The following is a 24,920-nucleotide window of genomic DNA, read 5'->3' on the forward strand; positions in this document are numbered from 1 at the left end:
CCGCGGCTGACCCAGAGCACGGCCCGCGGAGGGGAAAGCCCCGCCGGAACGCCGAAGGCTCCGTCCAGGCCGCCCTCACCTGAGCGCGCCCCTCCGCAACCGCCGCCCGCTCGGCCCGCGGCTCCGCCCCCGCCCCGTTTGAACGCGCCGGGCGCGCCCGATTGGCTCCGCGAGGCTCCGCCCAGGCCCGGCCCCGCGGCAGCGCCCCGCGCCGCCAGGGGGCGCCCCGGCGGGCCGGGCGCGAGGGCTGAGGCGCACAGCGCGGAGCCAGCACAGCCACGGCGCCCTGGGAGCGCTGCGAGCCCAACCGGACCCCACGCGGGGACACCCGTCCCGTACCCGGACCTGCACTGCACCGCACTGCCCTGTACAGCCACAGCGCCGCTGAAAACGGGAGGAAAAACCGGTAGGAAAGCAAATAAATGAACACGGGACGGACTTGATACTTAAGCAATGTTGGAACTCCAGCACCAGGAGAAGAAATAAAAACAGGGTGCTGGAATCAATGGATATATATGCGCATGAAAGACCCACTGATAATAAAATATACTAAACCATCTATACCTAGAAACAAATAGAAAGCTTGCTACAAGATAACTGAACCAGGTTGTTGATACAATTTTACTTTCACACAACCTGTACTTGCATTTAGTTCCTGGGGCAAACGTGGTGTAGAATTGTTTGATTTCATGATTGTTGAACACAGTTTGTAGAATTTTGGTACAGCAGGGGTGCCCATGCTTCTAAACATACCAGTGCATAAACTGGTCTGCAGGAGAGCTACACAAAAACATTTTATACGCAGGAGTGGATTATTCCAAATGAGACAGAAAAATCAACAAATTCCATCTCTAAAGAAGACATAATTTTGACTAAATAAAATTAAAATTACAGGTTTTATCTTATCCCTCTTCCATGAAGTTACACTAGCAACAAACTATTTCTGGTACTGCAAACTCCTTCAGCAGAACTTCCAGCTGGTCCACAGGTACTAAGGGAGAAACTAAATTTTCAGTACTGTTTACAAACAAAACTTGTATATATGTTCTTAACAAACCCCAAGAGAGCATACTGAGGACTTGTAGAAACATTCCCAGTGGAAGACTTTATTTAAGCTAACAGGAAGAGATTTTCAGAGGCTAATCTGCCACTTTTTTTTTTTCTTGCCAGCAAGACCAAGGACTACTGGTTTTGAAAGAGTTCCAGAGTACTTTTACTAGGTAGTACAGTAATTCAAGCACACAATAGCCTGTATTTCAAGATAAAATTAGACTAAAAGGAGACTTCTTAAAAAAAGGTACAAATTTCTTTTAAAAATGCAATATACAAGGCAACATTTCATATTTATTTTTAATCATACCTTTACTGTAATTACATAACTATAAATATGCCTTTATTACCTCTGAGAATTATTTTTGTTGTGTTTTTTAATAACGTCCATAATATTATCTCCTGTTACAAGGCTGTTCTGTAACTGTTTAAGTCTCTGTTGTTCCCTTCTCTTCTGGTCATGCAGATATGGGGAATTAAGCAGCTGTGGGGGAAGAATGGTGCCTGTGGGTTTTACTCTCTTCACAACATCCCAAAAGAGCTTCTTGCTGTTGTTATTGATAAAAGTAATTGCAGTTCCACTGTGACCCAATCTCCCTGCTCTTCCAACCTGAAAAAGCATAAATTCATTCTAAGTTAGCAATATTAAATGGAAGTCCTTCAGTCTTAGAAGTTTATATTTTTGTTACAATAGAGCAAATAAACCTAAGTGACAGGGCCAAATCTCTCTCATTCTCTAAGCACAAAGGTACTTACAATAAACTTCCTGAATTCAGGATATGTAGATCTGAAGCTGTAACTGAAATGCATCTAAAGTTATGACTTGTTTATGTGACATACCAGAAATCCAATATCGATACTGAGGTATGAGGTACAGAGTATGGGCAAAGGCTTACAGTAAATCTGATTCAAACAAAAGGGCTCAAAAAATACTGTAGAGATGCCAAATACTTATACTTCATATCAAGCACAATATGTGCCAGCATGGCCATAAAAATGCCCTTTACTTTCAATGTTCTAGTAAATTTAAATTATTTACCAGCATTATCTAAGCTGCTTGAACAAATTAGAAAAGAATCTACAAAGACTCTCTATTTAGGAACACCAAACATGTTAATATTGGTATCATTTTGATGCTAGGGAAGACCATTTTTATCTACCTAATACATGCTTGAAATTTTAGCAGAAAGGTAATTAAAAATAGAGGGGAATACTGCAGTTAATAACACAGGCTACTTGAGGAGTCCATTACAGTGGATAACTTCCAGAGGTGCTCCTCATCTGATCAGAACAAGGTTTACTTCAAAGTCAGATCAGTTCCCTCAAGGCCTTGTTTCAAGTGTTTGAAGCATAAAAATCCCATCATCCCTCTGGCCTCTTCCACTGCCTGACCCCTCTTGCTGTGTAAATCCTTTCTCCCTCCTATGAGGCCACAATTTCCCTTGCAGGAAGTTACAATTCTGGCTCTTGTCCTTTCCCTGGGCATCTTCAAGGAGAGTCTGGCTCTGTCTCCTCTGTAATCACCTAAATGGAAGAGAGCAATTAAGTCTCTAGTGCAGCCCAAACAAGCCCAGTTGCCTCAGCCTGTCCTGAAGTGTCACGTGTGCCAGCCCCCTGACTTCACCTGGACTGCCTCCAGTTTGCTGCCTTTTCCCATGGCTGATGTTCTCAGGACTGCACACAGTAGCATTGTGTCTTCCTCATGCCGCAAAGAGGGCAAGAATGAGTTCTCTTGATGTGCCAGCTAAACTAGGTCTGGGGACTGTGCACACACACGTGCAACTCACAGATCATCTTTTCTAAAGCAGGAAATGCACAGAGAAAAAAATCAGAGGAGATGCTTGACTAGAAAGAGGGGAAGAAATCAAGTTCATGACTGCTTTCCTGACTATTACTGCATATCCCACACTGAGGATGAGCTGTACCTGCAAGAGGGGCATTTGGCCTTCACACAATTAGAAAAGGGTAAATTTTGTTTTCTATAGACACAAAATGATACAAGACAGTTCAAAACAGGAAGAAGAACACTACAAAAGTAAGTGATTTAAAGACACTCTTCTAGGTTTTAGTAACTTACATAGAAGATAATAGGAACGGTATTCTAGATTTGAGAAATTCACATAAGAGACTTACAGAAGAAATATCCAGCACTATTTTTCCCATTCCTATGAAAAAATATTCTGAAGAGGAAAATTATCTTTTTGTTTACATTTAAATTTGCACAGGTACATACCATATTTCAATATATTTTTCAAATAAAGCATTAGCAATTTGTTTATTTACCTGGTGTACATATTCATCCATACTTGAAGGCATATCAAAATTCACCACCAGTTTGACATTGACGAGGTCAAGCCCTCGTCCAAGGACTCCAGTACTTACTATAACTTCATACTTCTCTTGAAGTAATCCCTGGTAAGGAAGGAACAAACCAAAATTAATTCTTTTATCCTGATTTGTATTTTGAACCTCTCCAAGCATAGGTTAACAGCTAGTTATCTGGAGTAAGAACACAGCCAGTGGGATTATTCTATTTTACAAGAGAGAATGGCTCCCTGTATTCTCAATTTAAATGGGAATATAATTCAGAGAGATAACCAAAGAGAGATCAAACCCACAATTTAAATTCCAAAAATTATCAGTTACAGTTCCCATTTCAAATAATCTGGGAAAGTCTGTATTTATCTACATTTAAAATAGCATTATTATCTACAGTTTTGCTTAGTCCTGTCTGTCTCTCATCTCCCCCAGCAATACCTCAGGTATTACTGCAGAAAAGCAGTCAATTATGACTTCAGTCATTCAAATGAAGCCACATATGAAAAAAAGGCCATTTGAAATCTACCAAAACACCCTTAAGTTGAGCAGGCACAAACCTCTAATATGTCTGTTCTTTCCAGCTGAGACTTTTCAGAATGCATAGCTGTGCACTGTAATCCCGTAATCTTATGAACAGCATCACTCAGCAGATCTGCTCCTAGTTTACAGTCCACAAACACCAACACTGGAGGCTTGAAGAGCTTCTTATCCTGTAAAATTAAACAGTTTCTTTAAAAAGGGATTACAGCCATTGGCTGCTCATCATCAGCATGGGTTCAACTTTTGCTGATCATGAGATGAGAACCTGACAGAGATGTGGAAAGATGTGGATCATTTTATAAATTGCTCTTATGAGAAAAATACTAAACTTACATTTAGTATTTCAAACAGTTTTTTCTTTTTAGATGGTTCTTCTACCCACAAGATAATTTGCCGAACATTAGAACATGGCTGATTCTTCTCTCCAATTGTTATTCTGACAAAACTGTGCAGAAGCTGATTTGCCAAGTGCTCAATGCCCACTGGAATCGTGGCTGACACCAGTATGGTTTGATGATCATGAGAGATGTCTTCCAAAATATCCAATACTTGCTGCTGGAAACCCATTTTTAGCATGGTATCCACCTAAATGAAAAATATTAGATTTGTACCACATTTTTTCCAGGAACAGCAGGATCCTGAACTTAAATTGACAGAAGAACCATAATGTAACATATAACAATCCAAATGCAGGGTTTTCCAAATGCAATTTATAGTCAGAAGAAGAGGTAAGTGAGAAAATTAAAAACAAATGGTTCACACTCGTCTAACAGTATTATCCTGTCAGGTACCTAAATCTTTACAGCAATAGAACATCTGTTGTTTAAACACATTTCAAATTGTGTCAAAAAATAAAACTGTCTCCTAAGAAATATATTGTATTTTTATAACATCAACACTCTATTTGTTTAGTAAGTGAGATGAGCCACTCACATTATTCTTCCAGGATCTCTGTATAGGTAATAGAGATCTGATAAATAAAAACTTACTTCATCCACCACGACAATTCTTATGCCATGCAGTTGAACAGAACTTTGCTTTAAAATCTCAAGAAGTCTTCCAGGTGTTGCTATTATCACCTGAAAAAAGAAAAAAAAAAAAAAAAAAGAGGAAAAAACCCCACAGGAGTAAGAATTTCCATGAAAGGAAAGAGGGCCATCCTGGAAAAACCATAAAATTCCATCACATACATAACAATGGCAGTAATAAGTGAAATTACTTGCATTTAAGCAAGTCATAAAACTTCTAGAAAACTTATGACACCCTAAGAGGAAATGGACCTTTTAAAACTCTAATGGAAGTGTCTGAGTTACAAGCAATAAAATCTGCATGAAAAACAAACTTTTTCCTCTCAATTACAACTCTTTGTGTAAAATACTGGCATATTTCAGCCTTTGAAAGCATGAAAGCAAATATCCCACATGAAACTTTTTAAAAATGAACAAAAAAAAAGCTATTAGATGTTTAATCAGAAGTGAAAAAGTTTTTTAAAAATTGTGTAACAACAGTTTTCAGGAAGTAACAAATGTTTCAGTAGTTTAGACTTAGGAGAAAGCCATCTTTGTGTGTTCATAGGTGTCATCAGTTCACATGTCTCTTTTCTGTGAATGTGATGACAACACATTCCTGTCTGTCCACACTCAGTCAGTGCTCACCTTCACACTCTGCTTGAGGCGGTGCAGCTGCGGGGGCAGGGGCAAACCCCCCACCAGCAGAACTGTCCTCATGTTGGGTAACCCAGCCATCAGCTCCTTCGCTTGCCTCTCAATCTGAATTGCCAGCTCCCTCGTTGGTGCCAAAATAAGGGCAGATGGAGTTTCTGTCTGGAAAGGAGAGGAAAATCTGATAAATGTGGAATTGCTTATTCTTTAGATAAAAAGCTTTCAAATTTCCCAAAGCAATCTTTTACATTAAAAATGAGAATAATTTTAAGCAGCAAAATAAAATTACCTCTCAATATATACCTTAACTTGTCCAGTACCCTGAAGATGAAGAATGGGAAAGATTGTGTACAGACACATTTTTCATTGAGACTCCAATTTTGCACATGTTACTATAAACATATATTTGTCCTGAATACTTTAATGATAATCAGACAGAGGACCCACTGGAGTGGTTTTTTTCTTACCTACTTCTATATAATGCTTTTGTTCTTAAACTACAGTTTAGGAGTTACTAGAGTACTTTCAAGAATAAAAGAGTTACTTAAATAATCTTTCAATTAGTCATTTGAAAAACTTTACACATGCTTTGTGTATATACATTCAATAAGGTATCTAAACAGTGCAAAGCATCACTAGAATCATGTCCAGAATTCTCTAAAATATTTTTATTTTCATCTCTTTTTTAATAAAACCCATAAAGCAAAGAACAGTTCTGAACCACATACAAGGTACAGAATACTATTTGCCACTGCTTCTAATCATACGTTCATCTCTTTACAAAGCAGAAGTTTTCTTAATTCTTTTTCCCACATTATAAAAGTGGAGACTCTGTAACTAGAGGATTTCAGAATTTTTTTTATCCCAAATTCCTGTAATTACTTGACAGTCAACCAAATATATTCCAAGAGAAATTACTCTGCAAAGTTATACAAATTCCAACAAATCTCTTTGAGCCATTTGATATATGAAGATACAGGAAGAACTTACAGAGGGCCTGGAATTATTTTCACTTTCTATTCTAAGTCATTCAGGAAGTTTACCACAGAATTTAATTAACTTTATCAACAAGCAAGAACTGTGTAATAGGTAATATTGACAGAGTTTCATCTCCTGAACAAAGTGAAAAAACATTCAATTTAGTTAAAAATAATCAGCATCTCCCCCCTCCAAGAACCAAATGCTTGATTAATCAAAAGTCAAATAAATCACTGAATGTTAATGAAAAACACTGCAATCACATTCTCCATTACACTGGGAATCCAACAGACAATCCAACTATCTGAAGTTTCATTACCTCTTTCAAAACCTTCATAATAACAGGAAGCAGGAAAGCTGCTGTTTTTCCAGAGCCCGTGTCAGCACTAGCCAGAATATCCCTCCCTAATAGTCCAACAGGGATCATTTGCATTTGGATGGGAGTTGGGACTTCATAGCCAGAATTCTTTAAATTATTGTTTAAAGCTTCAGGAAAACCACAGTGTTCAAACTCTACAATAGGTCTTGGAACTTGCTGGCCCTGGACAGCAATACCTAGCTGGAGTTTAAGGTTCTCAACCTGCTCATCTTGCAAACCTAAAATAAAGGAATGATCTTTGTAGAAGTAAGGTGTATTAAGCAGGTGAGCTTCTGCTTGAGAATCTGTGGGTTGATCAGATGTTAGCTGTTTTTCCTTTGTTTGAGCTTGTAGAAGGTGTTTGGCTTTACATTCCAAACTACAAACATCTTCATCTGTTTTATCACAGATATACTCCCCATAGCGGCCACACACAACACACACAGGTTCTCCAGGCTCTGCCCAGCGCTGGGATTTGCTGAAGGATTTTATGGGTTCTTCCGAAGAGCCATCATCCTCAGTATTTTGGCTGTCCTTTCTCAATGGTATATGAGCAACACCTGCAGCTGCAGGTTCTGTGTGTTCTTGTACAATTTCACTTGAACTGTCTGTTGAAGCAGAAGTTTCTGTTCTACCTGACTTACACTCCTGGAATTCTGTGGTCTCCTCTAGCAAAGATCCTTCAGAAGACAGTTTATTTTTCTTAGCTGTACAACTTTTGTCCCCATCAGCAGTCCTCTTGACTTTAACAGATCGTGGTAAAAACATGCTTCATACACTAGAAAGAAAATGGTTACAGTTGTTAGAAATTACTACTATCGAAAAAGGTACATTTTACTGCTACCGCTAAAAAAAAAAAAAAAGTCTAGCAAATATTGGCAAACACAGAAACCAACACTCAATCCCTGAAAAGATCTAGAACCTGCCTTTTTTAAATATTATCTCGATCGTAACAATGTTGACGCAAATGTCAAGAAGCAGTGGAAGCACTGAACAATATAGAGATCTATCTACAGTTAATTGCCGCTATCAGGCCTTTGCAGCTGAGTAAAAACTCTTTACACAATGTGGAAATTTACCCGTTTTGCAAGTCAGTCATATTTAAATCCTTGGAGAGTTCACCTATTTATAAGATGAAACCACAGATGCAAGCATTCTTCTAAGCTGTGGGGAAAACCCCAACCAACTGAAACCAAATAAATCAATCAATTCTGGAAAGGATGTAAAATTCAATACAGGATCCATTCAAGATCACTCCTTTTGTTGCTCTTTTTTAAGTCCACTTAAAATTATAAGGCTGCAAGCTTTGGAGATTTGTTTAGAGTCCAGTTCTATTTGTTCACAGTGTCCAGAAACAAGCAAAGACTTACACAATCAATTTGCCAAATATACACCTTATATACAAATTAAGTGTTCAAAAATAACCATCTTTTATATTCTGAAACTTCCAGTATTTGCCTCCAAAAGTATCAGATATCCTCACCAATCCTTCGCTATCGTACAATCAGTAAAAAGTAAACAAAATATGGCAATTTTATGCTGAATAAATTGTACCGTGTCTACCAGTTTCTATGAACTCCTTCTCACGCAAGTTTTTTAAAAACACACCAAGGTATGTCTGTGTGCACAGACAGCCGTGTTTGTGTAACTGGGAGCAGTCCCGAGGTCGCGGCAGCAGCGCCGGCCCGCAGAGCTCCGCGGGGGGACCGCGGGTGCCGGGGGCCGCCGCTCCGCCGTGTTTCCGGACCACAAGACAAATATCACCATTTAATTTTTCGCGCCTAATAAGAATCTCCCACAACGAACCTGTCTGCAAACTCAGCAGCCTCTCAGGTGAGGGGAGCCCTCACTCGAGTGAATGGGCTGTCGGACGCGCTGCTAGGGAAGAGTCTGCAAGGACCCCGGGCAGCACCACAGCCTCTCCCAGCGCTACTGTCCGGCAAGCGGTACCCACCCCACGGGAGAACAAGGCAGCCGAGGCCTTTTCCGCCCGACAGGAGACTCCGCAGCCGGAGTCCGGCACCGGCCCCCCCTCGCCTCACGAACCGCTGCTGCCGGGCCGCCCGCCGCCTCCCGCACAAAATGGCGGCGGCCGCACGGGGCCGCTCCCGCCCACAGCCCCGGCGGGCAGGACAGCGGCGCGGGCGGGTCCCGCGGCCGGGGCGGCCGGGCCTGCGCGCTCCGCCGGGCGGGGGCGGCCGCGGCTAGCGGAGCTGCTGCCGCCGGGCTCGGCCTGTGCGCAGGCCCACAGGCGGGGTTGTTGCCCACTAAAGTCGCATTCGTTGCCTAGTGTGCAACAAGGCAATAATTACACACGCGAGAGAGACACCGATTACTTATCTCAGAGTTGTGCAAGCTTGGGTGCGCGGTGGTATTCCACAAATCAAGCACGTCAATTATCAAAACTATTATTTATACATTCTAGCCGAATGTATAAAGAAAGACACACAATTCTTTGTAAACACAAAGAAATTAGTGTTCATTGGCTACAAGTTACATGGTTCGCTTATTTATCAGAATTCTGTCTTCTGTTGCTAATGATTCCCTCACTTCTCGTGCTATTAAGTCTGCATGCTCATTCTTTCTCTTTTGAGTTGGTGGGCCATGAGTTGTGGTCATGATCTCCCCCTGCCACAATTACCTTCCACCCAGTCAGAGCTGGCTCAGCACAGTTGCTGTGTTGTCTTTATTAGTTTCTTCCTTATCTTGGGAATTCCGGTGACTCCTCCATTCCTGTAAATCCTGCATTCTTTGTGTCCAGTATCAGTGGATATTCTTCCCAGTTTTCGCCAACCTCCCCATAGGTCTGAGGTCAGTGGAACATGTCAAGTCCTAAATTGTCAAAAGGTACTTCTACCAACAAGTAATTTGTTTTTCTAACACCTGGACATCACTTAGAACTTGTTTGTAAGCTGTTCTTTGTTTCATGGATTAAATTTCCCTTCTTGTTGATTAGGCTTGAACATATACAAAGATCAAACAAAGAACAATCTTTCTTTTGAAAACTACATATTCCACAATTTGCAACACTGGCTCTGCTAAGGGGCATGTCCAGCACTCCTGCAGTTACAGCCCAAGTTGATCCTACAGACACAGATGCTACAGATACACACATTTGTACATGAGGAAAACATTTCTGCAGCACACAACAGAGCCATAAGGTACACAAGAGAAAAGTCCTGTACATGCCCCAACCTGCTACGATAGGCACAGTGACACAACTATTCATGTATTTAAAACCGCATAAGTTACTACTTTCAACAATAACAATAAATAAACATATTTACACTACATTACAAGGCATGAGAATACAGAATTTATCACATTTCACTACAGGGCAGAAAACACTTTCAGACTTATGGACAACCGGTGCTTTGCAAGACAGCCCAGATGCAACTGCTGCCCCAGACAAACCCAAGTTCATGGAAGAGTACTGGGTTTGTATGTGTATCCTCTGAGAAGGCTGATGGTTTTAGCTGCTTGGCTGTTGTGAACGGGGTGGTCACTGCTACTCCCTTGCTTTCCAAGGACTCCTATCACCAGGAGGAGATCAGTCAACTGGTCCTGGATACTTTCTTACAACATCAAGACCTATCATAGGTGGTGTCACCGTGTCTGTACAGATCATGGGTTGGAGCACATGCAGGAGGCCCAGAGTATCTCCAAAGTAAAAGTATACCCTATGACCATAAATTAGTTGGTGCATGGCAAAGATATCCTGCAGGGAGCTCTCTGGGTTGATGTACTCCCAGGCACTCCTGATGCCCTAAACCTTACCTCCTCCCTCTACTCCAACATTAATCCCATTAACCTGAAAGCACCCATATTGATAGGGAATTCCATTTCTGCCTCATCACTTTTGTTGGTGACTACCACCATCACCATTTCTTGCTGAAGAGAAAATCATAGCTCCTAACAGCCCCTTTGGAAACACAAATTAATGGCAGTCCAGAGGACCGGTCAGAGGAGCCAGTGACTGGTGGGTAAAAACACAGACACAAAGCTGGGGGCTTTCAAGCAGCTGCCTACAGCATTCTGTAATATTCAAGTCCAGTCACATGTGAAACATGGTCTATCTTAAATTACCCTGCATTTCTCTTCAGTAGTTTGCTACAACAGTAGCAATCCAAAGTGCGAATAGAGGAGTTTGTTCTCTCTGGGATTTTTAATTAATTGGTAGAATTAAAAAGATTAGTGAACATTTGGAAAGTGGGCATCACTAGAGTGAAAAACTGTCAGCTACCTTCCTACCCACACTCCATACATTCCTATGAAAATCCCCACCTTCCTCTGATTCAGTCTCCATCATTCCCCTTTGTTTGCACTAACTTTCTTTCCCTCATTTTTCCCTTCCTAACAGAAGCAAATTTCCTTTTCTTACTTCCATTTTTACAAGGTCATTTCCTGGAATTCAAAACATCAGTTGCTAAACAAAGACCAGTATTCCCGCAATATTTAATATGATATGAGATGTTTCATAACCTATACAGTCCATGCACCAAAATGCAAACATCCTATATGTATCAGCTTTTTCTATTTTTTTCAGTGTGTAACAGCAGTAAGAAAAAACAAAGTTACTTTGTAGGAAATTCTCATTTTGAGTGAGAACGACTACAGAAGAGATTGAAAAAAGTTTTAGAAAAGGAGTCTAAGGATATTCAGAGACATTAAACAGCTTCCATGCAAGAAACAGGTATGTAGACTCAACCGTCTGAAAAAGAGATGATGACTGATAACAGGTAACAATCGAACTACTGTACCTTGAGTAGCTCATATAGGCTGGACAGCTATTGATAGTTCATTATTTCTTCCAACAAAAATTGTAACATACTTTATAAAAAGTGCTCACCACTGAAAAGTAGTGCAAGTTCCCACTGAATGTAGTAGGCTATTCTTTATTTACATGGAGAAGTTAATCAGTATAGATGTAACAGAACCTCTCCTGAAACAGATACTGTACTTTGTGAGCTCACTGAATGAATATTTTTTTCCTGGAATGAAGCACAAACATTCTAGTTCAGTCACTTGACTAAGTTTTCTTTCAGAATGATGAAATAAGTAAGAGTAAGTGCCTTGGTGAATTTAATTCCCATCCTCTCAGCTCTTGATGCTGCTAATCAGATCTGAGGTGAATGACATTTTAATAGGATTTTTGACTTTCAAATTTTGTACCTTTAGAGTACATGAAATGTCCCAGACAAGATGCTCTCAGATACGCTGAAGGGGTTTGTCTTCATATTTTTCCTCCTAAAAACTAGTTAGTTCAAGCACTGGCTGAAAAAAGGTGAATTTAAGTCCTGCTAGAAAACCATGAGCAGCAATTTTTGTCATTCTGGACAATTTATCTGTTATAAAGGAAAGTGCTAAGGTTTCCAAGGCAGTAGGGTAGCATTTGTATTTTGTATGATTACATTGTTATTTAAGTGAGTTAGTAAAACACCAAGACTTTACAGTATTCCCATCTTGCCTACGCTCATGTGTACAATAGCTGCTCAGGGAGGTATCATGTACTGTTATTAGAAACCCCTGCACAAATATAGTCCTTATTCAATTAAAGTGTCTCTTCAGAGTAACTTCTAAAGTCAATATTAGGAGCTATAGAAATGTAACAACACACACACAACCCCATGTGTACAAAAGGACTAATACATACTGATAGATTTACTACATAAATATACAGCAACAGATTATTTCAATTTTATGCAAATTTCTGTTAGAACAAAAAAGACAGTAACTATTGATTAAAAGCCAAAAGAAATAATGAAAATCATAACAAATAGATTATTAATAGTAAGTATCCCACTTTTTGGTCTATTTTAAATTATATCAAGACTTTTTCACTCAAGGTTTATATATGAAATATACAGAAAGTATTCCTGCCCTCAGTTTAAAATCAGGCATTTGCCCTATAATGTCTCACAACCTTTCTTTTGAAGCATGAATCAACCTTTCCCATCGCTTGAAAATAATAAATTATTCAGTAAAACATGACTGGATTAAAGCAGGAGACTGAAACCCCTGTACTCCCAGGCTCAGTAAATCCTTAAGAAACAGGCATTCCATGTACTAATTCAGTATCACAAGCATTGTAAGGAGCTGCCTGAGTGTACCATCCACCTCAGTTCCCCACAGCAGAGTGACTCCATTAATTCCAACCTGAATCAAATTACTCCAGAACCAAACCTCTGCACAAACCTCTTCACATCTCTGGCAGGCAAGGTCTTCTCAAGTTCCACACAGGAATCTGAGGAACAGAGAAAAACATCCCAAAGGGTAACTGTCCAAAACATTTTAATACAGAGCATTTTAAGTTTCCTTTGTAGCCAAAACATCTTCACACAATGTTTGAATTTCCCACCTTGAGTGAGCTCCCAGCATATGCAAATCTGCTGAGAATGGACTCAAACTGGAGTCCAACCAGCACCTCGTGCATCACTCCCTCCAGTGGCAACTGCCAGGACTGACAGATCTGACAATTAAAATGTCTAAAATCACATCAAGAGGAAGAGTTTGGGGGTTTCTTTAAGCTATTAATTCTTTTAAATATCTCAGTGTGTATCCCATGTTACATTATTCTAAACTACGGAATTCCAGAGCCTTGTTGTTCAATAACACTATAATGAATGAAGAACACTAAGTTTATGAAGATGTCAATTAAAAAATAAAAAATTCTCCCCTGGGGCTGTTTTTTTTTTCAAGTGTGCCACACTTGAATACATATAATTTGAGTTAAGAAAATACCCACTGCTTGGGTGGAAAGGAGGGAGAATGTCTTTCCATTCAGGAGGCATGGAAGCCACAGTATGTTTACTTGGGGATGGGTGCCTATGTCTGCTCCACCTGATACCATAAAACTAAATATTGTTCTATTGTTTAAATATTGTTCTAATATTCTTTTAATGTTTCGGGATTTTGAAGCCGCTCAGCAGATTTTTCGGCACGTACTCAACTGCAGCTCTGACCCAAAGTGTACTTAATGAATAGTTCTTAAATTGAAGGAACCAGTGACTCAATTACTCCACTGGTTTCTGAATTACAGCTTTAAAGGAACCACACAGGAAAAATACAGATAATCTAAAAACAAATAATGGTGGCTAATCATTAACTAGATAATTCATATTCATACAAAATGTCCTGATTTTGTACAGGTATTGCATGCAGTGTACTTATTCTGAGGCCTAGGTTTTCTAGTTTTATTTAATCTAAACAAGCAAATCCTACAAATTGAACTCTTGGTTTGAAGTGCTACATTCTAAGGAAACACTGGCCAATATTAAGTCTCTGCAGAAATCCATGGTAAAATTTGGATTTAAAAAATAATCTACTTAAATCTGAATTCTTAAAGCATATAATTGAGGTGGTATAAATTTAATTTTTTTAAAGAAAAAGAAAAAAAACCACAAATAACAGCAATCCTGCCCTGAAGCTTCAGCATTAAGTGCCACTAATCCATAGGGAAATAACTCTATAGGGCGATTCATGAAAAAAATATGAATATAATTAATGTATGTGGTTACATGCTCAAATACTGCATATAATATTTACTTTTAAAACTGATGGATTCCCTAATTCAGTATCACCATACTGTTAGCACAGCTATAAAAATTACAGTAACTGCAATTACAAATCTTTGTGTACAAGACAGTTAGCTTCTTGCAATTAAAAGGAATGATTTTAGGGTATGAGAATTGTTTAAACTAATTTAAACCTACAAACCTCTGTTAGGTCTCTGAGACTGAGAGAACAAGGATTTGATCAAACGATTGCAAACACAATTGCCAGATTCCAGGGACTTCAGTAGGCAGTAAACTATAATCCAGATTGTTAGAGAATTCAGGTGGAAATTAACAGGATTAAATAAATTAGAATTAAGAATTTAAAATTCTCTCCTTTTGTGTTAATCTCTCTTTCTGAGAGGAGGTATTTGTGTCCCAATAAGTCTGTTTGGAGGCAAAAGAGATTGGCCTCTATTCTAACAGTAATATTCACACAACATGCACTTACTGCAAGTAAACCCTTTTCTCCCCCCTCCTTTGGGGTCTCACACAAAAGGATGGGAGAGAAAAAAAGAGATTCCACAAGAGAAAACAGGAACCATCAAGTTCCAGCTCCTGGACTTTTTGCCAGCACTGGGCTTGGATCCAGGTCTCAAAAGTTTCCTTGATGACAGCCTTTACCACTCCTCCAAGTGAGTTTCTGTTGAGCTCTAGCCTATAGATTTTTTAAATTCTCAAACATCACTCTTTGTGTAAAGAGTATTATACACAGTCTTAATAGTGTAATTAAAAAATACACCTTGTTGATATCTTTTTTTCTACAAGATAGAAAATCTTTTTTCATGCTGCAGGGCTCAGATATTAATTTTACAGATCTGTGGCATACCTGGCACTAATTTCACTAGCACAGGACTTTGTCAGGTGCTATAAAAGGTATTGTACATGACTACTAAGAAAAATAGAGGATGCAAGACCCATGGCTTAGTTTACCAAAGAAAGTTACAACTGTGGTTAAAAGTTTTTCTGAAAGGATTGTAATGCAATAGAAATGTATGGTCACCAGGAGGGCCATTTATCCATGACGTTTTTTAACAAAAAAGTTAAATACAAGATGTCTTTAGTTTTGAAAGGCAAAACACTTTTTTAATTGCACTCTCAAGGATCACAGACCACTAAAGTGAGATCAACAAATTTGTCCTTCTGAAACTGTTACTTTCCTAAACTTTGTGAGAACATGCAGACAATGCATTAGCTCAGCTTGATAAAGCACAATGGCTATTAAAAAACAAAAGCAAACCTGAAAAATGCAACATATTTCTCACTATCATCCTTGAATGACTGCTCTCCATGCTTTTTATTAGGAAGATTCAAAGATGCCAGTAACCTTACAGCTGGTGACTGTAACAGCAGAGAGTAACAAGACAGAAATAATGAATGCCTCCTTGTTAAGCAGTGTTGTTTGTGCTGTTCCAAGAGAGATCTGCCAAGAACTTTTCATGCAAACCTTATTTTTCTGGGATCTGTAACTTGGCGGCAAAAAATTCCAGCATGATACCCAGTTCAAAAGAATTCAGATTATAAGTTTTAAAATACATTTTTGAATTTAGGAACAAATTAAATGTACACTAAATAAGGTAAACACTTTAGAACTTCATGTACTTTTTATTTTCTTTATTGAAAGAAAATTTGTGGTTATCAAGTTTACACCCCAAATCATTTTATGTTTTCTAACCCTCAGGTATTAAATAAGTCTGAAGTACTGCAGTGTGAAAGGAAACTTTGTGCTGTATGCTCAGGATTTCACTGACGTGTATTTTCTTTTTAAGGAAGACTGTATGAAATATATATGAAACACTCCTTATTCTATCTGCCAAACAATTCAGTGGAATAAATCTTTGCTAATTCTTAATACAACTCAGCTGACCTGGGTATAATGCCACGTTGTGAAAAAAAACCTTGCTATTTAACATTTAGCCCAGAATTTCAATGTGAAATTATGTCATGTTGTTTTTGTTTTGTTTTTGAACAAATTGTTCAAAGCTCTGAGCCACACAAAAGTCCAATTTCAGTGTACCCATTTCTTTTTTGCTTCTTAAGCCATTACAACATTACAATTTTGTAGAGTTTCTGGCCAAAGCAATATTCTTTCCTGTGGTAACTAGCAAGACATACAGAAATTAGATTTCAGGCAGAAAACAGATTTCAGCCCAACCTAAGGAAGCTTTCTAAGAGGTAGTAGCCAGGTGTCAAGAAACAAGAAGGCTAGGATAGTTGCCCAAGTAGTGGAAAGGAAGCAGTGGCTTAGGCTTACACGTATGAGGAATAAACCTCCCAGCAATTCAAAACTAAAGAAGATAATCAAAACATATAAATATCATCAATATCAGTAAATTATAAACTTTTCTTAATATGTATGGTGTGGTCATTTCAAAGGAAACACTAGAAGGAATAGGGCCAGAAAAAAACAAGAGACAAAGTACCTTAGAAAGTTTCTGCTGATTTTTCTAACTTGCGTTTTCTCCCCTAGATCACATTAGCCCCCAAAATATCTCTACCTGCCTTACAGTTCAAGACAAATCAAAACTACAGAAGTCTATGAAACCACAGTTCCTCTGAGATTATTTGCAATTCAGCTAATATGATGGGTGTATAAAGACATTACCCTTTCTGGAGAGTTTGCATGAACTGGAACTTGGAGCAAAAAGGCAAGGCTGCCAAAAGGCTTCTGTCTTACTGACACTGTCTGCTCTGCAAGGAGCCACAAAGGGAGTCAGTGGTTACAAGAGGGTGTTGGCTCTGGGAAGCATGACATGCCATCCTTTAATGATTAAAGAGCCAGCAGAAGCACAGACACACCATCTCCATACAAATGACTCCCAACTTTCTGCTGGTACACAAGGAACCTGTTCTCTAGCAGCAGTGAGGATATTTCTGTGGGACTGGGCTTTCTTAAAAAACAAAATCAGAGTGATGTAGTAATCAAAGCCTTTTTGTGTTACCCTTTGCCTAATCTTACAAAATATAAAACCTGTATTATTCTCGCTCTGAACTAAAATGGTCCATCAGTTTGTTCAGCATTTGCACCATGGTATCCTTGTCTTTGACTAGAATATGGCATGCTACAACATAAATAGCATGTGGGTTGGGCTTTTTTTCTATTTCTACTGAACTGTTCAATCTCCAGTTCATCTCTTTACCCAAAAAAGTCAAGCAGTATTCCTAATTATACCAGTACAATACCACTTAAGACCTTGGCGGTAAAAGAGAATAAAACATGTCTGTGTGCCCTCTACCTTGAACACGCTTTCTTACTGAGACTGTTTTTGCTTCCCCAATACTTTTGGTTACCATGACTTACTGCTTTTCCCACTTCTTGAAGTGCAGACTACCAGCTGCAACAGAGACTTTCAAGTACCCTATTTCAACAGTTACCAAAAGCATAACAAAATACTCAGTCATCTGAACAAGCTGGATCTGTATCACACACTGGCACATTGCAGTGAAATCTGTTCTGTTGCCCTACATTCTCCAATCTGGCAATTGCTTCATTTCTGTTAAGAACAAATTAAAAAGGAGGAAAGAGTTTGACACGAACACAGAGACTTGCCAGATCAAAGGGAATAGGTATAAACCCCAGCAAGTTTCCCTCCTTGTATAAAATCTCCAGGTGTTACTTTTGCTGTTGTACGGAATGAAACTAGCTAGTGCCTGCTAGCATCCTCTCCCCCAGACTGATTCTCCATGCCTTTAGTAAGTTATCATCCATATGGACTGAACTGTGGCTGTCAAAACTAACCCCTGGACTCTGGGGGACTTTCTGATTGTGCTGAAATGGGAGTCCCACTGTCTGTCTCAGGCTGCTTCCAGGGCAGTGGCCACCACAACTGGGGTTCACACACACCCTGAAAAGCGAGGTCAGGGCCTCCATATTCATATTCAACTTCATATTCAATCACACTGGTGATCAAAGAGAGAGCTCTGTTTCCAGCACTCATGAAGATGATGAACATTTCTCTTCTTTGTACCAACAAATGGAACAGTGACTGCTCCCTGCCCAGGTGAGATAGCAGAGATAACACTCCAGGATTTAAAGGAGCCATGTATATTATAGAGCAAGAATACCACAGAATAACAGAGGACAGAATAACCAGAGAGATGTGTAAACTTTTGTACTTAATCTCTCTTTTGAAACTTTCTACAAGAAAGAAACCACCCATGTTTTCTTCTTCAAGTACAAATAAACTGCATGATGCCTTTAATCCAGAAAACCAATTATATATATACTTATATTTAATCATGTCTGTAGCACCAGTGATTTCAAATGGGAGCAACACATAGGATTAACCTAAACTTTAAAAAAAAAAAAATCCTTGTTGGAGCCAAGATTTTATTGGTGTGTATATATATATATATATATATATATATATATGTATATATATAGACACACATTTGGTTTAAGGCTAGTATTAAAATAATAGTTGTTCTTTCCATGTTTCTAATATATATTAAAATTGGGGGAGTATTTAAATCAAATTGTTCTGCACATGGCTTAAACATCCCATACATTTTTCTATCTTGAATGTGTTTTCAAATGAATAATAAGGCAAACACCCTGTAAAGCTACTCAGAAAGTATTATAAACAAATTAAATTATGCCAAAAGAGAATTAAATGAAACAGAGTTCTATACATTCAGGTTGTGATAACCTTACTATGCATGCATAAATGGTTACAATAAAAATCTTTGATATACAGTTTCCACGGCTGATTTTTAAACACTTACCAGCTATGGACACCTGCTCTCTAAACTAATAAAATAATTCCTCAATAACATCAGTTTCTTGGTAATTTAAGGGAAATAGAAACTTCCTAAAGTATCAGTAAAAATCTGGATTATGATGTGTCAAAGATATTAAAAAAAACCAAACCTTCATCAGATAGTCTTCTATGCTATTCCTTTGCTTTCCCTTCCTCATTCATCTTCATTACCACCCCTTTGAATAAAAAAGAATTTCACTGCAATGAAATACCAGAAATTTACTGTTCAGACATCGCATTCTCTGCTTTGTACTGCTGCTCTCATTCAGATACACATGAGCTTCAGTGAAAACTGGAAGCAGGGCCAAAACATGGGAAACTGAAGTCTATTCATGCTCTTCTAATAAATGATGTATATGGTCAAAACAAATGAGCGTTTATGAATGTTCAGATCTATCTTCACATGTGGAAGCAGCACAATAAAAGCCAGTCACGGCACGAAGAAGTACACAATTTTGTATTCAGTCTCATTCAGACTTAGTGAAAAAGTCATACTAGTTGATTTAAACTTCCTTTACCTGAATGTACAGTTTGAAAATTAGAGTCATGTCCATTTTCCTCTAAACTGCATGCAAATAAAGCATTACCTAACAACAATAAGATTGTGATTTATTTTTGTACAAAGTATTTTTCTGAATGCAAGTTTCCCACTATACATTGATTTACAGTGCAGCTAAACCATTTAAAAATTATATTAATTAAAAATCACCCTCAGAATTTTCCTTAGAAAACACATCAGGCACTAGGTGGTCACAAAGATATATTGCAGATCTTTCACTTAATGAAAGAGGGCAGGATCCTTTCCATATATTTTAAAATTTAAAGTAAAAAATACAAGTTATAGCATGGTATTTTTTTTCTTCACAGGCAATCTGGCAATGGTGGAATGTCAAGAAGAAGAAAGCCCTGGAATTAGGTAGTATTGTACAGCATATGTAGGAAGACAGCTCATCTAAACCCCTTAGAACAAGAGCAATTCCACCAGATGAGAAGAACACAAAAGAAGCCAGTGTGGAAATCAAATTTTGAAAATTAGAAGCAAATTTTAAAATCTCAGAAAAGAAGACACCAAAGAAACCAGAGAAAAAGACAAAAGAAACCAACCAGTCCTGAGTGTTGAGGGAGATTAGAGGTTTTGCCACAGATCTGTTGCCTGGTTGGTGACCCAGCGAAACTGGGGGCAGAAGATGTAGATTTTTTTTTTTTTTCTCCCTTTGCAGAGCTACATTAGGTCAGAGCCAGGCTGAGGAAATAAAACCAGTAGTGTCCAAGTATTAAGAGAAGTGATTGTTAGGCACCACACTAGATTGTCAATGAGCAGCTTTTTGGTTGTGCAGATTTCAGTAGCAGTAATGAGCTAAAGTAGCTATTACTCCAATTTTTGTTCTTTTAGTTTTAATTGTATCAAAAATCACAGATTATTCAAGTAAAATGTTATACAAACCTTTATTTTTCCTTTGCCTCATGACTACTAGAATGCATAAAGTTGATAAATAGTTTTCTTCCCTCAGCACTTTCTGATTACAAATTAATAGAAGAATTTGAGACAGTAATTATGTAACTGTTCTTGTCCTTTTGTATCATCCTGAAACAGGAAGAACACATTCCCTTCCAAAATCATGCTCTGACAAAACTCCTAGCTTGCAGAAATTACAGATATGCATGTTAGTAATAATGGCAAAGAACTTCAATAATTCAGACAATCATTCACTAGATTATCACAGAATAGCCTGGATTGGATGGGACCTTAAAGATCACCTAGTTTTAAGGAAAGTGTTTTTAAGAGCTACCAGCTCTGCTCAGCTTCTTTGTCAACTTCTTTGGAAGTTTGTTCTTTCAAAATTTGGGGTCCTGACTCAGCTCCTTACCAGGCTCACAATGCTCACAAACTCCACCAGGGAGTGGTCACTGCAGTCCAGGCTGCCACCAATCTTAACCTCTCTAATGAGCTCATCTGCACTGTTAAATACCAGCTCCCATAATCCTTCTCTTCTGGTTGGTTCATGTAATGCCTGGACCAAAAAAATGTCTCTCAACACTCCAGGAGTCTCCTAGATTGCTTATAGCCAGATGGATTGCTATTTAAAAATATAATTTCTTAACTCTTACAGTTTTACCGCTATCTAGAAAGAAATATATTTAATAAAATATCATGGTTTAAGAGGCTGGAATATATATAATTCCATTTAATAAATCATCCTTAGGCTGTAATAACCTCACACAATGATTTATAGATTACCTGTTTAACCTCATGTATGTAACACAAAACTTGCTGCAGTCAACAAGCACATTCCTCAGGGATGCCACTGGGACATGACAGGTTTTTGGTTTGTACATTGACAGTCTGACAGCACCACATCATGTCATGCATGCAGCCCCACTGCAGAGGTTACAGGCCACAGGGTGCACCCCTCCCCTCAGCCAAACCACTTCTATCATGACTGATACCCTCGAAACTCAGGAAAACAGATGGGATCACCTTAATTAGGCAAATTTGATAACAGCAATTAAAGATAATATGCCCACGATTCCAAGTCTGTTTCCAACCTCAAAACTGAAGCATTACTCAGCAAAATAGTTGCTGTGAACTGCTGCGTTTGTGGATTTGCCCTAATACAACCAGCTAATCTGAAGTGGGAATGTTTTTACTATCCTCCATAGGTAGCCTGATAAACTGGCTGTTCACTAGCACCCAGTCTGGCTACAGACAGTGCCACTGCAAAAAAAGTCATGGTATTTCTAATTTAAAACATTTTCCTTTGCCTTATGATCACGTGTTGTGAAGGAAGAAACTATGCATGAAATGTTATTTCAGATTGAACACTGTAATCTAGTGCTAGCCTGAAATTAGTCTACAAGCTCCTACTCTACACATAGCCTCTTCAGAACCTAAGTGAATCTTAAAACAAGTGAAAAAAAAATGTATGAAATTGTTAGTCAGGGCTCGTTCCACTATCTCTCAAGGTTAGAACTATTACCAACAACTGCCATCCACACCATTATTCACAGCTTCATGGTCATATTGGTTCCTGTTGCCTGACGCTCACTACAGGCTTGGTACACCCACTGTGAAAATGGCCAGACACATGACAGTGAACAGTCAGGCTTATGATGTAATGACAGGATAAAACTAGTCAAGTGGGATGCTAATTTGGGGTAGAGGGAGAGGAAAGGAAGGGAGAAAGAAGGTTAAAAAAAAAAATCTGTGAGATGCTTGTTTTAATACTTTGTCTTTCTGCTTGGAATGAACGCTAAAGTATAAAACACTGTGCAGCAGAAAGATTGTGTATAGGATATCACTATTTAAAATAGTTCAAGATGTATAAAACAGGATCAGAGCAGAAAGGGATTCAGTTTTCTCATTCAGTTTTCCCATTTATTTACTCTGAGCAATTAGAGCAGATTTTAATCATTTTCCATGTTGGTTGTTGAATATCTTTGACAATGCAATAAGCAAGATGACATTTTGGCATGTTTGCAAAAGTAGAAGAACTGGCACAGGATCTCCAGAAACCAGTGGTGATGTCTTCTTTTGCACTTATTTATATTAGATTTTATATTCATGCATTCACTTTTAAGAGTACTAAGCAAGTGAAACCCCCCTTTTATTGCAGCTTTTTTAGATTTTGTTTTGTGACTGAACAGGTTTCATCAGCACAAATACTGCACCCACAAAACAGTCTATTATAGCTAAATGGCCCTACAGTTTTTCTAAACATGTTTTCCCATAGGCTGATCTAATTTTGAGGTACTTTCTCAGGCATACAAGAAACTAATGAACTGGGATTTGGAACATAGTTCTTTTTTTTCTTGTTAGCACTAATCATTTGAGGGTTTAAAGCTTATGAATTTCAGGTGCTTGTTATTAAATATGCAGGAAGAATTAAAATAATTTTCTATTGGCAGTATATAAAATAGTTAAAATAATGTGAAGTGTCTAATGTAACTTATTTCCAAAGTATGCATATAAAAATAATTCAGAAAAATGTGCAAATATTAATTGTTGAAAACTACGCATAAAGCTAAAACTAAGCATTAGCTAAAACTAAGCATATAGCCTTTCTTAATAGAGAACATTTTCTAAATGCACCTATATGTTAACTTGGTATTATTATTACTATTTCTGCTGCAGAGGATCTGATGAGAAGTTCAGTCCTTAACCTGCTAAAGCAAGGATTTCTGAACTTCCATCCTCCCCTCTGTTCTGCTGAGTACTGCCCACAGCAGCTCCTCGTTTTTTAGCTAGGTGTGCACCAGTTAGGAGTGGTATGCATGACAGTATGGGAATCCCATCCCAGGAAGTGTATGGATAATATTCAGCAACAATTTCTTCAAATGTTGACCTCCATAACCCTTTCATTTACTCATTACTAATAAATATAGATACGAGTCAGTAAAACTGTAAACAACTGTAAAGTTGCCTCATAACCATGATGTTTGTCTCACTGTGCACCTGAAGTGCTAGAAGCACACATAGCCACACAGCAATGGAAAAATCTCTGTGTAGCTCAATTCACAGTCCACTTGAAACACTAAGAAATAACCGTCTGGCCAGAATATTATTTGAAATCTCACAGTGTCGTGCTAAGACTTTGTCTAGTTATTCTTTAGGGGAAGAAGGGCAGACTTAGACATTACGCAAACCATATATACATTTTTATCTACACAGATATATGTAGATATACATATATATATGCACACATACACTAACAATATATTCACAATAACCTACAATAACTATTTGCTGCCAAAACGTGGAGATTCCGCTGTCGCCGCGGGTCACCCGATGACAGTGACCGTGGCAAGGGAGGCAGAGCCTCCCGCCAGCCTCCCCTCCCCAACACGGCCGCACCCTCAGACCCGCGCTTGGAGACAACCCATCCAGTTCTGCTGGAGTCATTAATCACGCAGTTACTGCTTCCTACCGTGACTAATGCTTCTCTCCACGCAGCCCACTGCTTAAGTGATTCAGCAAGCTCCCAAAAACAGCCCAGGTACTTGTGAGCAAGGAGATGGTCTCCAGGGCAAATCACTACTCCTGCTGCTATTAAAGTGATTACGTGACCAGGCCCTGAACCATTTTAAGGCTTTGTCATTTTTCTACCCGAGTATTCTCGAAGTTATATATAGACCCGATTTAAAATAGGAGGAACAAATGCACGGGGTGGGATGTTCAGCCCGCCTCCTCGGCAGCGCTCCGTGCTTCAGCCACCGCGACCCCGGCCCGCCGGGCTCCCTTGCATCCAGGCGGCTCCTCAGCCCCCCTTACAGACGAGACACGCGGGGCTGATCCCGACCTTCCCCGACGACACCACAGCGGGCCCGTCCGGCCATGCTGTGAAGAGCGGTGACGCCGGGGCGGGTGGACCCGCGGCCGAGGGACACCGCCCTTTACCAGCCTTTCCCAGCACCGCCGGCGCCCCCTGACCGAGGGAAACACTCCCCCCCCTTCCTCCCGTTGCCGCCGGGGTAAGGCTGGCCCGGGCCGGGCCGGGCCGGGCCGGGCCTGTCCGCGCTCCCGAGGCCGCCCCACCCGAGGCCGGACCCACCTCGAGCGACCCCGCCTGACGCGGCGCCCGCAGCCCCCGTGGGGAGGGGGAGGCCCGGGCCCGCCCCGGCGCTTCCCCTCGGGCTCCCGCCCCGCCCGGGCGGGGAGGCGCTGGCGGCACATGCGCAGCCGCCTTCGCCCGTCCAGTGCGGC

The 24,920-nt window shown here is 39.5% G+C and overlaps 1 protein-coding gene across 7 annotated transcripts; it reads right to left on the minus strand.

Moving 5' to 3' along the window:
• Positions 1–1,090: 1,090 nt before the first annotated feature.
• On the minus strand, positions 1,091–24,878 carry DDX59 (DEAD-box helicase 59). Of its 7 annotated transcripts, XR_009277956.1 has the most exons (10): positions 8,713–8,994; positions 6,868–7,684; positions 5,565–5,732; positions 4,899–4,988; positions 4,243–4,494; positions 3,927–4,079; positions 3,334–3,462; positions 2,675–2,849; positions 1,807–2,574; positions 1,521–1,660 (listed from the first exon to the last, which is right to left on the minus strand). XR_009277956.1 is itself a non-coding variant. In XM_058842303.1 (8 exons), the coding sequence occupies exons 2-8, from the start codon at positions 7,672–7,674 to the stop codon at positions 1,397–1,399; spliced, it is 1,863 nt and encodes a 620-aa protein (XP_058698286.1). In that variant the 5' UTR covers positions 7,675–7,684; positions 24,769–24,878; the 3' UTR covers positions 1,091–1,396. The 7 variants fall into 7 exon arrangements, 5 of the variants coding, with proteins under 5 accessions (XP_058698286.1, XP_058698288.1, XP_058698287.1 ...); XR_009277955.1 differs by having other exon boundaries at positions 1,807–2,849; XM_058842303.1 differs by lacking the exons at positions 1,807–2,574; positions 2,675–2,849; positions 8,713–8,994 and adding an exon at positions 24,769–24,878 and having other exon boundaries at positions 1,091–1,660.
• Positions 24,879–24,920: the final 42 nt, after the last annotated feature.

This window comes from Poecile atricapillus, chromosome 7, assembly GCF_030490865.1.
Source record: "Poecile atricapillus isolate bPoeAtr1 chromosome 7, bPoeAtr1.hap1, whole genome shotgun sequence".
Taxonomy (NCBI): Eukaryota; Metazoa; Chordata; class Aves; order Passeriformes; family Paridae; genus Poecile; species Poecile atricapillus.